The 13,007-nt window shown below is 40.3% G+C and overlaps 1 protein-coding gene across 1 annotated transcript in view; it reads right to left on the bottom strand.

Moving 5' to 3' along the window:
- The window catches only part of ptpn11b (protein tyrosine phosphatase non-receptor type 11b), a 197,853-nt gene extending 185,118 nt beyond the window's left edge, over window positions 1–12,735 (bottom strand). Inside the window, exon 1 of the mRNA XM_068017060.1 lies at window positions 12,634–12,735. Coding sequence (XP_067873161.1) covers window positions 12,634–12,647 — 14 coding nt within the window. The 5' untranslated portion in view covers window positions 12,648–12,735. The remainder of the gene's footprint in view (window positions 1–12,633) is intronic.
- Window positions 12,736–13,007: the final 272 nt, after the last annotated feature.

Genomic DNA, 13,007 nt, shown 5'->3' with positions numbered 1-13,007 from the left:
GGTTACTTCTCAAATATTTTTTCTTCACAACCATGATTGACTTTGACACTAATTCCATATTAAAAGTAGCTCTCAGGCAGCTCCTGGGAGACAATGCAAATAGGCATTATTGGAGCTCTCCCCTCAGCTACAGTAACACCAAAAGGAGTTGGAAACACATTTCATAAACTGGGGTAGAAGAGAAAAAAAAAAAATCGTCCAATATGCAAACAGTGCAACCTTTAAATACCTCTCTGCGCAGAACACAAAAGGAAAAGATTAAATTGGGCAATTTCTTCATGACAATGAGCTTAGAAAACTTTGTTTAGAGAGGCAGGCCTAAAATTATACTAGGAGAGAACATTAACCAGCTGGCTCATACAGTCCCGATTACCTAAAGGAGAATTCACGCTACTTTACAGCAATAATTAATTAATAGTTTTATCACAATTGAAGTCACTTCCCTGTGTTCTGAATCACCTTCTGCTTGAAGTTGCAGAAATCCAATTTGTAAACGGAGACCTGGAGAATACCTTCAATTCTCCATTATCAGTAGTATCTCAGTGATGTTAACTGTATGTTGTCTATAAATTTCTGCATCACTTTTCAAAAATTTCACACAAAAGAAAAGCATTTTAATATTTTTGAATAAAATAATGGCTGATAAACCTGTGAGGCTTAGGCAATATCAGTGGGGTGCAGAGAAGTAATGAATACTAGCCCAAATAAAAGGTGACATGACACTTTGATCGGCATGGCTTGATTGCATTTTTTGAAGAGGTGACAAGTAGGGTTTAGGAGGACAGTCCAGTGAATGTGGTCTATATGGATTATAGCAAGGTTTTTTAACAAGATCACATGGCAGGCTGGTCAAGTAAGTAAAAGTACTTGGGATCCAAGGGACAGTAGCAAATTGGATCCAAAATTGGTTTAGTGGCAGGAAGCAACCAGTGTTTTGCAACTGGAAGGCTGTTACCAGTGGGGGTCCACAGGGTTCAGTACTCAGTCCCTTGCTTTTTGTAGTTTATATTAAAGGATTTAGACTCAAATGTAGGGGGCATGATAAAGAAGTCTGCAAATGATTCAAAAATTGGCCATGTGGTTGACAACGAGGTGGAAAGCTTTACTCTGCAGGAAGATATAGAAGGTCTGGTCAGTTGGGCAGAAAAGTGGAAAGGGAAACAAATCCAGAGGTAATGCATTTTGGGAGGTGCAACAAGGCAAGGAAATACACAATAAATGGTCAGATACTAAGAAATATGGAGGAACAGACAGACTTGAGTGTATGTCCACAGATCCTTAAAAAAGGTAGCAGAACAGGTCGATACGATGCTTAAGGTGGCATACAGCAGGCTTTCCTTTATTAGCTGAGGCATAGAGCAGGGAGGTTATGCTAGAACTGTATAAAACACTAGTTAGCCCACAGCTTGAGTACTGTGTAGAGTTCTGGACACCACATTACAGGAAAGATGCAAGTGCACTGTACAGGATGAAGAGGAGATTTACAAGGATGTTGCCAGGGTTGGAAAATTTTTAGTAAAGAAGATTAATAGGCTGAGATTGTTTACCTTGGAACAGGGGAGGCTGAGGATTGATTTAATTGAACATAGAGCTTAGGAGCAGGAGCCAGCTCCACCATTCGATAAGATCATGGCTGATCTAGTTGTGGTCGCAACTCCACTTTCCTGCCTGCCCTCCATAGCTCTCGACTCCCATCGCCAGGTGTACAAAACTATGAGGGGTCTAGATAGAGTAAATAGGAATGACTGATTTACCAGAGTAGAGGAGGCAAAAACCAGGGGGCATAGATTTAAAGTAATTAGTAGAAGGACTATAAAAGGGAAGTGAGGAAACATTTTTTCACCTAGAAGACAGTAGGGACCTGTAACTCACTGCCTGAAAAGGGCAGTAGAGGCAGAAACTCTCACCACATTTAAAAAGTACTTGGATGCCTATTTGAAGAGCCGTGACTTGCAGGGCTACAGACCAAGCCCATTAAAGAATTTTTTTTTTTTAAAAAAAGGTGGATTAGGCTGGGTAGCTCTTCGTCAGACACAAATGAGCTGAATGTCCTCCTTCTGAGTCATACATTTTCTATGATTACGCCCAGTTCAAACAAGAACATGCCAAAAAGAAACTGAATGCATCATCTGACTGCTTCTGCAAGCACTGTATATTCAAAATGTAATGGCCATTCAGCCCTCAAGCCAGTCTCAGCATTCAGTTAGCTCACAGCTGATTTGTACCGTAAATCCATTTATCAGTCTTGGCTCCATATCCTGTTAGATTTTTGTCGGGTAAGAGTGCTATCAATTTCAGTTTGGAAATTTTCAATAGACATAGCCTCAACAGCTTTTTTTTGGGGGGGGGGGGGGGGGGGGGGGGGGGGGAAGTTTTAGATTTCCAGTACCCCTTCTGTGAAGTGCTATCTGACATCACCCCTGAAGGGTCCAGCTCTAACTTTAATGGTGAATGTGTGGTTCAGAGTCAGTCCCAGCAACACTGACAGACTCAGCTTCATGTCATCTCATTGTTCTCCCTCCTTCTGTGCACAGAAACACCACTTAATTCATTCTTCATTTTGGATTATAGACTTCTGCAGATGATTTTGAGGAGTGTCAAGATTACGCCTCCAAGTTTTGGGCTCCCCCCAAAAGCAAGAGTTTCTCTCTATCTACCCTATTAAATACTTTATCTTAAACACATCAATTAGATCACTCCTTAATCTTCTATACTCCAGGGAATTCAAGCCTAGTCTATGGAACCTGTCTGCTTAATTTAACTATCTTCAGTATCATTTTGGTGAATCTGCACTATACTCTCTCCAAGGCCAACATATCCTTCCTAAGGTGCAGTCCTTAAAACTAAAGCCTGGCTTGGATATAAAATTAAAACCCGACCCAGGCCAGACCAGACAACAGCCAACCCAAACCCAAAACGGGCCAGAGTCCTTTAATTTTTTTAAAATGCCCGACCTGACACAAACCAGACAGAGTCGGGTTTGGAAGGGTAGCCAGGCTTTACTGCAGAGTGCGGAGTCCAGACTGCACGTTTCCCGCCTTGACGTCCTGAATATTCATTTGAAGATTACTTCCTGGAGCAAGGCAGCACTGTCCACGTCCAGCCTGACCAGAGCCCGAATGCTGGACTCGGAAGAGAGACCCGACCCAAAATCTTGTCGTCGGGTCTGGTCGGGTAGCCACGCTTTACTTAGAACTGAACACAGTATTCCAAATGTGTTCTAACCAGAACTTTATACAACCGCAGCCCAAAACTTTCAATTTTTATTTCAGCCCTTTCGAGATAAAGACTAGTTATTTTTTGTAACTATCCGCTAGCTTTTAGCGATTCTGTATTTGGACCCCGAAATCTTCTGCTCCTCTCAGGAGGTTGAGTTTTTCCCCAATGGGGGTCCTCCGTGGGCTACAGAATGCCCATGGAGGAGGGACCCGCCGCACCCCCCCCCCCCCCCTCCCAAGCCCGTGGGGAGGTTGCCTCATTATACTGAATAAAATCCCATCAGCGATAATAGGTCACTTAAGGGCTTCAATTGACCCGAGGGGAAAAGGTTGTCCTATCCTGCCCCCGACAAAAAATTCTGAAAAAACGCTCGACAACGATCCCTCCGTCCCCTGCATCCCATCCAGAATTCAGGAAAATCCAAAAGCTGGCACAGTCTCCATCTGGATTTTGAATATCCAACGTGTATCGTCGCCCAATAGCGTTGTCAGCAAACTTGGATATATGGTTCGCTATTCCATCATCTAAATCATTGCAAAATAGTGAAAAGCTGAGGCCCCAGCACAGACCCCTTGGGGTGTCATATCCTAAGTGGAACGCATAACCACCACTACTCTCGGTCTCCAATTTCCTAACCAATTCCCTACTCATATCAATAGGTTGCCTCCAATTCCACACATTCATTTTTGCTAACAGTCTCTTGTGCTTAACCTGATCAAACACTTTCTGGAAGTCCATATAAATAACATCCATAGACAGTCCCTTATCTACCAAGTTAGTAACCTCAAAAAGGTTACAATGGAAAAAAAAAGAGCAAGTTTTCTAAAAGTTCCATTCACTTCTTGCCTGTTCAATTTTACAATTCCAGATAAGTCAGTAATTCCTTCTAATTTGAGTTATCTGACTTATTTGTGTTTCTAATTAACTGACATTCGCGAGTACCAGAACAAATAAAGTTCCACAAGCATGGGACACTTACCACAGTAATCTTTTCCAAAATACTTCCACATTTTATAAGAATGAGGCAGAATTTTGTATTAGCTTGCTGCTTTGTTTAATATTTCATCTGAAAACTGACTTAGTCCTGAAAAAAGTAAGTATTCAATAACTTTGCAAGGCAAACTGAACAGACAGAAGCAACTGGGGATATAAATACCCAAAATGGTATAAGGATGAAAGGAACTAGCAAAAAGCAGTTTATTTTTAAATACTTTGATCCCTGTAATGTCACTACAATGTACAGGAAAATGGCTTAGAGTTGGTTGCATACCCTTTTCTTTCCCCTCACTGGTGAAAGCCAACTCTACATCACCAAACATTTGTTCACACTCAGGCATGTAAAGATGAGCATCTTCAAAGAATGTTTCTAAAATAACACGACATAGCATTCTTTCAATAGTTAAAATTAGTCCTATTTTTCTGGGCTTATTTGTGTGTACAAAAAAAGTCCATAAATTCTAGTTTCCCACTGAACATGTTAAGAAAGTGAAAAAAATGACAACTTCCTCAAACCTTAATCCCTTCAAGTTCTGTAGAGTTCAGTTAAAATAGCCAAGAACTGGTCCTATATAAAACTTAAGCTATGAAAACAATTTCAATCTTGGGATACGTAAATATCTGTTACAAGTTTACTTTTGTCAATAAATTCACTAGAACAAAGATCTGAGAGAGATGTTCAAAATTAGGAGGGATTTTGATAAAGTAAACAGGAAATACTACTTCTACTGATTGGCAAGTTGGCAACTAAAAGGCCATGGCTTGGATTTTGGGCTATTGGTCAACTGAATTAAATAGAAATTAGAATATGGAAACAGGCCGTTTGGCACAACCGGTCCATGTTGGTGTTTTCCCTCCGCACGTGCAGTAGTCCTAATTCCATGTGCCTGCCTTGTTCCCAAATCCCCTTTTCTTTCAACTACCGATCTAATCTGTTAAATTTGACATGATCTCCGCTTCACCTCATTCACTGTGGTAGTGCATCCTCAATGCCACAACCCGCTGTTGAAAAGGTTTCTCCCCACCATCCTAAATCACTTACAAAAATCCTACATTTATGTCCTCTCATTTTAGATGGCTCAATCACTGAAAAAGAAATCTATTTCCTTCATAATTTTAAATACCTCTATCACCCCATAATCTAACGAAACAGCCCAAGTTTTTTTAAAATATCTTTCTCCGGATTTGTATTTCTTCCTACTGCGCAGAACCCTAATGAATATGTGCTGTACCCTCTCTATTGCCTTAAATGACATTTAGTTTAGTTTAGAGATACAGCACTGAAACAGGCCCTTCGGCCCACCGAGTCTGTGCCGACCATCAACCACCCATTTATACTAATCCTACACTAATTCCATATTCCTACCACATCCCCACCTGTCCCTATATTTCCCTACCACCTACCTATACTAGGGGCAATTGCTAATGGCCAATTTACCTATCAACCTGCAAGTCTTTGGCATGTGGGAGGAAACTGGAGCACCCGGAAGAAACCCACGCAGACACAGGGAGAACTTGCAAACTCCACAGGCAGTACCCGGAATTGAACCCGGGTCCCTGGAGCGGTGAGGCTGCGGTGCTAACCACTGCGCCACCCCTCCTGTTGTGTAGTGTCCTAAATTGCATACTGTACGCCAACTGTGATCCTAAGGTTTATACACTCACAATTCTATCTAGACTTTTATATGCTATACTTCTTCGCATAAAAAAAAAATTCCATCAGCTTTTTAAAAAATGATCTTATTAACTTGAGGTGCCGTTTTAAATGCCTTGTGAATCTGAACCTTTAAATCTTCTGCTTTTCAACATCGCCTAGCAGTGATTAATTTTATTTCTATAAACCAAGACGTAACAACTCACACTTACTGATATTGAATTCAATCCAACACTTTTTTTGCCCATTCCACTATCTTTCAATATCTTGTTGCAAATTCCTTTGCCCTCTAAACTATTTACCATGCCTCCTATTTTAGCATTGTCTGTAAATTATGACACCACTCATTCTAGCCTGATACACAAATCATTGATGTATATAATTGTCATGATCCTGTCTTTTTTTTCTCTGGGAAATATGTGGTGTGTCTTTAAGACAGCAAAAGTACTGCTTTAAGAACAAGCAAGCCTCAGGAGATACCGAGAAGGTACATTTTGGTTGCTGTTGGATACAGCCATACAGAGAGGGGACCAACCAGCTTCAAAGGGTGCATCCTGGTTGCCTTTGATACAGCAACTTGGACTGAGCATCGAGAGATACGTTGGTACAACTTAAATTTGAACTGGCTTATAGAGGAAACAGACAGACAGCAGTGCGATAGCACCTGAAAGAAGAGCTCTCAGACCATTTCAACTGAAGGAAGAGAATTTAGTCTGTTTATTCATCATTCACTCTCAAAATTCTAAAAAGTCAAGCCAAAATAGATATCTGATAATTTAAACTGAAGGAAGTGAAATTAGACTGTGACAATCTTCCATCCCTCAAAAATTCTAAAGCTTGCAAGTTGTTAATTGTTGAAATTTGTCACTGGAGAAGGAGCAATTATTTCGACTTCTGAATTAGACTACAGACTGTTCTACTGTTGAAGAACCTTTTTCTCCCCCAATTGGATGGCTGTGAGAACTTCAAGCAACCTTGGACTGTTCCATATCTGGCAGGAGTGTAAATCTGCAAGGACTCTTAATTTTTTCTATTTTAAATGTTGTTTATATCTTCGTAGTATTTAAGATTTTAGTTTTTCTAATTAAACAATTAATTTGTTGATTTAAAGACACCTGGTTTGGTTAGCCTCATTCAGGGGTTAATAGATGGTACAATTTGGCTGGGTCTTTCTTTAACTTGGAAAGTTTAAAATGATATGTTAGGCAATCTGTGGAGGGACAGGATTGAATTAACAGTGCGTTTCTCCCACCACAATCGGAATCGTATATTTTGATTGGGGGCTTTGACTGCAGCTGTCGGTCGTAACATAACAAACAAAAGCAGCCCCAGACCAGAACCAAAGGGTACATCTGAAGCAGGGCAGGATTTCTGTCTGCCAGTGAAGTATCTCTGACAACAGCCAGTTTACATATTTATAGGTAGGAGCTCTACCTCCAGTGGGACATTCCATCCTGAATACAGTGCAGATTTGCTCTGGCAGGTGTTGAAGGATTGCTACAGTACAAGGACAAGCAGCTTCTGCAAATCTGTCCAGAATAGTTTTTAAAATTTCAGGTCTGTAGAGTCTATACAATCCAGCACTTCCAAAAAAGTTGCACAGGTACAGACTGCAAACAAAAGTTAGTTATCGGCCCATCTGCCATTACAATGCTGGAGACATGGGAGAAACAAGCGTTCCTTACATTCAGTATCAGAAAAACAAAGTACATGGAATGCGTAATCTTGTTAGTCTAAATTCACCCATGTACGAGTGGGCATATTATACATTGCTGGGCCCAGGGAGTTGAAAATTGGACAGACACACAGAGATGGAGATATAGCCAAACACAAAAAGAATTGGCACAGAACAAATGGAAAATATATGCCCATGAAGATAAGGTCATCAAAGGGACTGGTTAGGAAATGCAGTACCATAACAGAAAAAAATCCATAATAACTTGCAAAAAAGGAAATCCCAGCACGCAACAGTATAATTCTCAGTGCAACAACTTAAAGCATTTTTTTTCTGTTATATATACACTGAGGCGAAATTTTTTAAAATTTCTTTCAGGGGATGTGAGCATTGCTGGCAAGGCCACATCTGTTGCCCATTGCCCTCGAGAAGGTGCTTATGAGCCACCTACTTGTGCTGCTGCAGTCCATCCGGTGTAGGTACATCCACAGTACAATTTATTTATTTTCTCAGAAGAAAATCTTACCCTCTTCAGTCCTTTCCTCTCAGTTGTAATCAAAGTCACAAATTACATCTTTTGTCCACTATGACCATGATGTATTCTCTCTCTCCACAACCTTTGAGAGTCAACCACATTATCCTCCTTCAATACCTCATCTCTTGTTGCTCACCTCAGTGGGAATGCCTTCACATGGTTCTGCTCTTGCCTATCTAATAGAGCCAGAGCATCTCCAGAAATGGCTTCTCTTCCTGCCCAATTACCTCTGGAGACTCCCAGACCCCGTGGCAACAACATCCAAAGACACAGGATCAGTTCCATACATGCACTGACAAAACCAAACTTCTCCTCTCTACTACCTCTCTTGACCCATCCACTGTCATCAGACTGCTTGACGCACATCCTGTCCTGAACGGGCCACAATTTTCTCCAGTTAAACATTGTGAAATCCAAAGCCATCATCCTCCCTTGCTGTAAATGCCATACCCTTAGCAGTGATTCCATCCCCAACTCAGGCTCAAATAAACTGTCTGAATACTCAGTTAGTGTCCTGTTTGACCCGAGAAGAGTTTCCAACCCCATATCCTAGTCATCACAAAGACTACCTACTTCCACCACTTAACATTTTCCAATACCGTACCTGCTTTTGCCATATACTGATCATGCAGACCCCTGCCAAGAATGAGGCATATTTTGTCATATGAATGTTGATTTTAAACTGTTGTTGAAGTGAAGAAATGAACTGTTTGAAGATCACCAGACATTGGGCTGAAAGGACATTTGCATACTAAGAGACACTGCTTGGAGACAAAGGACTATTCCCCAATCCAATTAACCCAAATGGATTTTGATCACCAGACACTGAAGGTGTAAGGAAGCACATTCGAGGGTCTGCTAAGACAATAGAGTCCACAAATGCAGAAATGGTTAAGCCAGTTAGTCACATGACTGACCTGATGACCAATGTTTTTTTGTGCTACACAGAAAAGAATTCAGAAGGCAGTCTTGCGACTGAAGCTGGAACAAGCAAGCCTCTCTCCTGGCTGTTTCTCTCACTCTCATCCAAGCCACCGGACCCACAGAAGACACGTAAACCTCGAGAAAAAAAAAAGACTCCTACATCAAAGCAATCACAGGACAAACTGGCAACCAAAAAGACTCCACATTGAACTCAAAGGACAGTAAATAACTAACAAATATTGCCTAAAACTTTTCCCCTTTATTCTTTCTACTTTGTCTGTCTCTATCTGCATGTGTGTTTATCACATATGCATACTAGCATGGTTGCGTCACATATTCATAGTCCTTAACTGGATTAGAGTTTAAGATTAATAAACTTCTAACTTTCTTCTTTAAAGCTAAGGAAACCTATCTGATTTCTTTGCCTTACAATTGGAGCAGTGAACAAAAATTCACTGAGAGGAGCTAAAAACAGTGTTTCTAAAAATTAAACCCTGTTACGGTTAAACCAGGCAAAGGCTGAGAGAGAACCCCTAGACCACTTCTCACCTGGTTGTAACACTGCTCAAAGTTTCTTCCATGCCTTTTTCACTACCAGACTCAACTACAGTACCCACCACCTATTCCATCCATGCTTATCACAGGAAGCCTCCTATATCAGGCAAAAAGCATTAACCACTAAGAGCAAAATACTGTGGATGCTGGAACTCTGAAATGAGAACATAAAGTGCCGGAAATACTCAGCAGGTCTCGCAGAATCTGTAGAGACAGAGACAGAGACAAAAAAAAAGTTAACAGTTCAGATCCAGTTCTGTTGAAAGGTCACAGACCTTGCTCAACAGCATTACAAATGTGGTAATGGGCTACACTGTCCAAAGATCTGTTGCTGTGTAATGGTTTCTAATTGAGGACATCATTCCATCTTGTTCTTTCTTTCAGGATTTTCAAATAATGCAGGGTATATGGATCCCTGCATAACAAAATTATCCTGGATGCTTGCTGGATAATAATCATGGCTGTACAGCATTATATTTCTGTGTTCAGAAACCATTTGAACATTTATGGAATTGTATCCCTTTCTGTTTGTGTACTCATTCCAGTCAATGTGTGGAACCTTAATGGCAACAGATGCTCCATCTATATTGGACATCTGGAAAGCTTGCCAGTAAGGGTCTGAGCCCTCTCCAGTTGTTGACAAATTTCCCAGTGGAAAAGAGACAAGATGTTTTCTCTGAAAAATATGTCAGTGACTCGCTTTATACAGTAATGAACAGCAGACTGCCTTATCCAGCAGATGTGCCTGGTGATGACCTCAAAACATGGTGTTGTCTAGAAGTTTAATGTCATTGTGAACTTCACAGTTTTGGGAAGAGCTGTCCAAGTCCTTGAGAATGTCTGCAAGTCAGCCTGCAGCAGACAGCATAGCTTGGTCACCTTTTCTGCAGTTAAAAGGGTCGGCACAACATCGTGGGCCTAAGGGCCTGTACTGTGCTGTACTGTTCTATGAATGCTGTTCTCCTCTGAGATACCCAGGTTGGAGTGGCATGGTTTAGAAAGAGGAGCAGAAATATTGCTTATAGTCTAACTGGACCTGTAGATTTCATTCCCTCATGAATAAATGTTTGGATTCTTGCTGTCATCATCACCATTTCAATCTTCCAAAACAAAAAATGGAAATTTTCATCTCTCTCTCCATCATTAATTATTTCCAAATTTCAAAAAAAAACTACTTAGTCTGGCATCAGGTACTGACCAAAGTGCTCCTGGGCATTGTGGAGAGGCATGATTTCTGAGACATCAAAGGCAGCAAAACACATCAGCATCTGCAATATCTATCTGAGCTTCCTGTAAGCATGTCAGTCACAGCTCAGATAAATAAATCCCACCTGAAAACACTTACTGACATGACAACAATCTCAGTGGGTCATTTCACATTTGAGTAGTTCACAATTATATAAATTTGTAATTTGTTAATCAATTTGCTTAAAATTAAAGATGTTAGCTTATTCAATGCAACAGTGTTATTTTAATGCTATTACAGACCAGATGGTTAGAATTGCACTGACTTCTAAACAATGTGAAAATTGTGCAGATAAGGCAAAAGTGAACAACACAGCAAGTTTATATCAGAGTTTATCATGCCTTGGTAAACTCCCCAATATATTAATACTTTTCATTCAATGTCACCATTAGATCATCTCCCTTATGTTGCTAACTAAATAAGTGGGACTTACAACTGAAAGTTGGCCAATTGCTGCCCGAACAAAAATTACACAAAAAGAACCAATTAAATTCCAATTGTGCTTTCTGAATGGGTATACCAAGGTTTCAAACCAGTGCTTGCAATAGATAATAACATTAAAACAGTATACTATGTTTCATTTACCAAACTTGTTACTGAATTGTATCCATTTTTGACATTTTATTGTATTAAACATTTTTTAAAAAGGTAGCAAACAGAAATAGACAGTCAGACTTGGTACAGAAGTCACACCTTCATGTATATCTTTATTTCTCCTAAATATAGTTATGATTTATAAAATCAGTCATTTGTAAGGACTTTAAAGAGAACTACGAAGCAGAGGTACAACATAAACACAAATAAACAAGCATGAAACCTATATCATATGTAACAACATGCAAATATCATCTGGAACAAAGGTTGTTCCCATTGAATATGTGTTTTGTGCCAGTGATTTGATTAATCAGATAAAGTTACAGTCTACATGGTTCTTTTATATTATGTTACAGTATTAATACAAGTAATAGCAACAGAATTATATTTGCAAAAAAGGACCTACAATGAACAGATGATAAAATCATAACTGGAGCATACAGCTTTCTCAAAAAACTGCATACCAAATTACAATTCTATGCAATTGAATAAAAGTAAGCCTCGTCTACCTTCTGAGAGACATCTGACCAGAGTGCTCCTACATATGTTTACAAAATACATAAATACAATTATTTTTGTGGCTTTAATAGAGAAGCTTACGTTGTGATGCTTGTTTAAGAAGCCCAGTGCCATTTGAATTTGCACTTACACTAGAAAACGATCAACTATTTATGCTTTAATTACATTTCTCTATCAATATCCGATGTTGCAGCCTCGAGTAAAAATCCATATATTTAATTGTGAGCTGAACGTTACTGCAAATTGCATTTAATATTTAAATGCTGTCATTTATCCTCAACAAAAATAAGATAAATGGCAAAAAAGTTTATTAACGAGTTGAAAGTCAACATTTTTTTTTCAATAAATTCATAAATGAACATGGGAGTTCTTATTAAAATCTTATACCAAAGAAACAAGTGCAACTGGACGAATTAGGAATTCTGAACTAAATAAAATCAGCCCAGATCAATTTTTAAAAAAAAGTTTGGTCAATAGTCAATAAAAATCAAATCACATCCTATATGTATTTTTTGTCATTACCCTGAGGGCCTGCAAATTGAATCGAGCTAGAGTTATAACCTATTCCAGTCCCATGGATTGAGACACTGCTCCCAAACCATTAACTAGTTGAAGGATTTTAGGGAAAAAAATTACGACTGACAATCTTAGCTGACTTTAAATTGTAAGGAGCAGCGTGCAAAATGTAGTTTAAAAGAAGTGTGGCTCCGTCTTACCTCCGGGATGTCATGGTTATTGACGAGGAGTTGAATGGTGAAGCAGACTAACACTGCTGCCTACCCGACCGGCTGCCTGTGTGTGAGCGACTGAGAAACCGCGGCTCCCCGCTTAAAGCGTGCGCGAGCAACTGGACTGACTGATGATTGACAGCTACCCTCCCCCGCCCACCCCGTGACTGATTGGCAGTTGCCCGCCGGTGCGCGCGCGAGCTGCGCACGAGGACTAACTGACAGTTACCCGCCGCTGCGCGAGCAAGTGGACCGTGATTGACAGCTTCTCCTCCCGCAGCCCCGCCGTGCGCGCGTGCTCACTCACTAACTGGCAAAAGCTGGCTTGATAACCAGCCCGCGTCCGCATGAGCTCAAGCCCC

This window comes from Heterodontus francisci, chromosome 37 (genome assembly GCF_036365525.1).
Source record: "Heterodontus francisci isolate sHetFra1 chromosome 37, sHetFra1.hap1, whole genome shotgun sequence".
Lineage (NCBI taxonomy): Eukaryota > Metazoa > Chordata > Chondrichthyes > Heterodontiformes > Heterodontidae > Heterodontus > Heterodontus francisci.
Note: the sequence above shows the minus strand (reverse complement) of the source record. Positions and strands in the feature narration are given on the sequence as shown.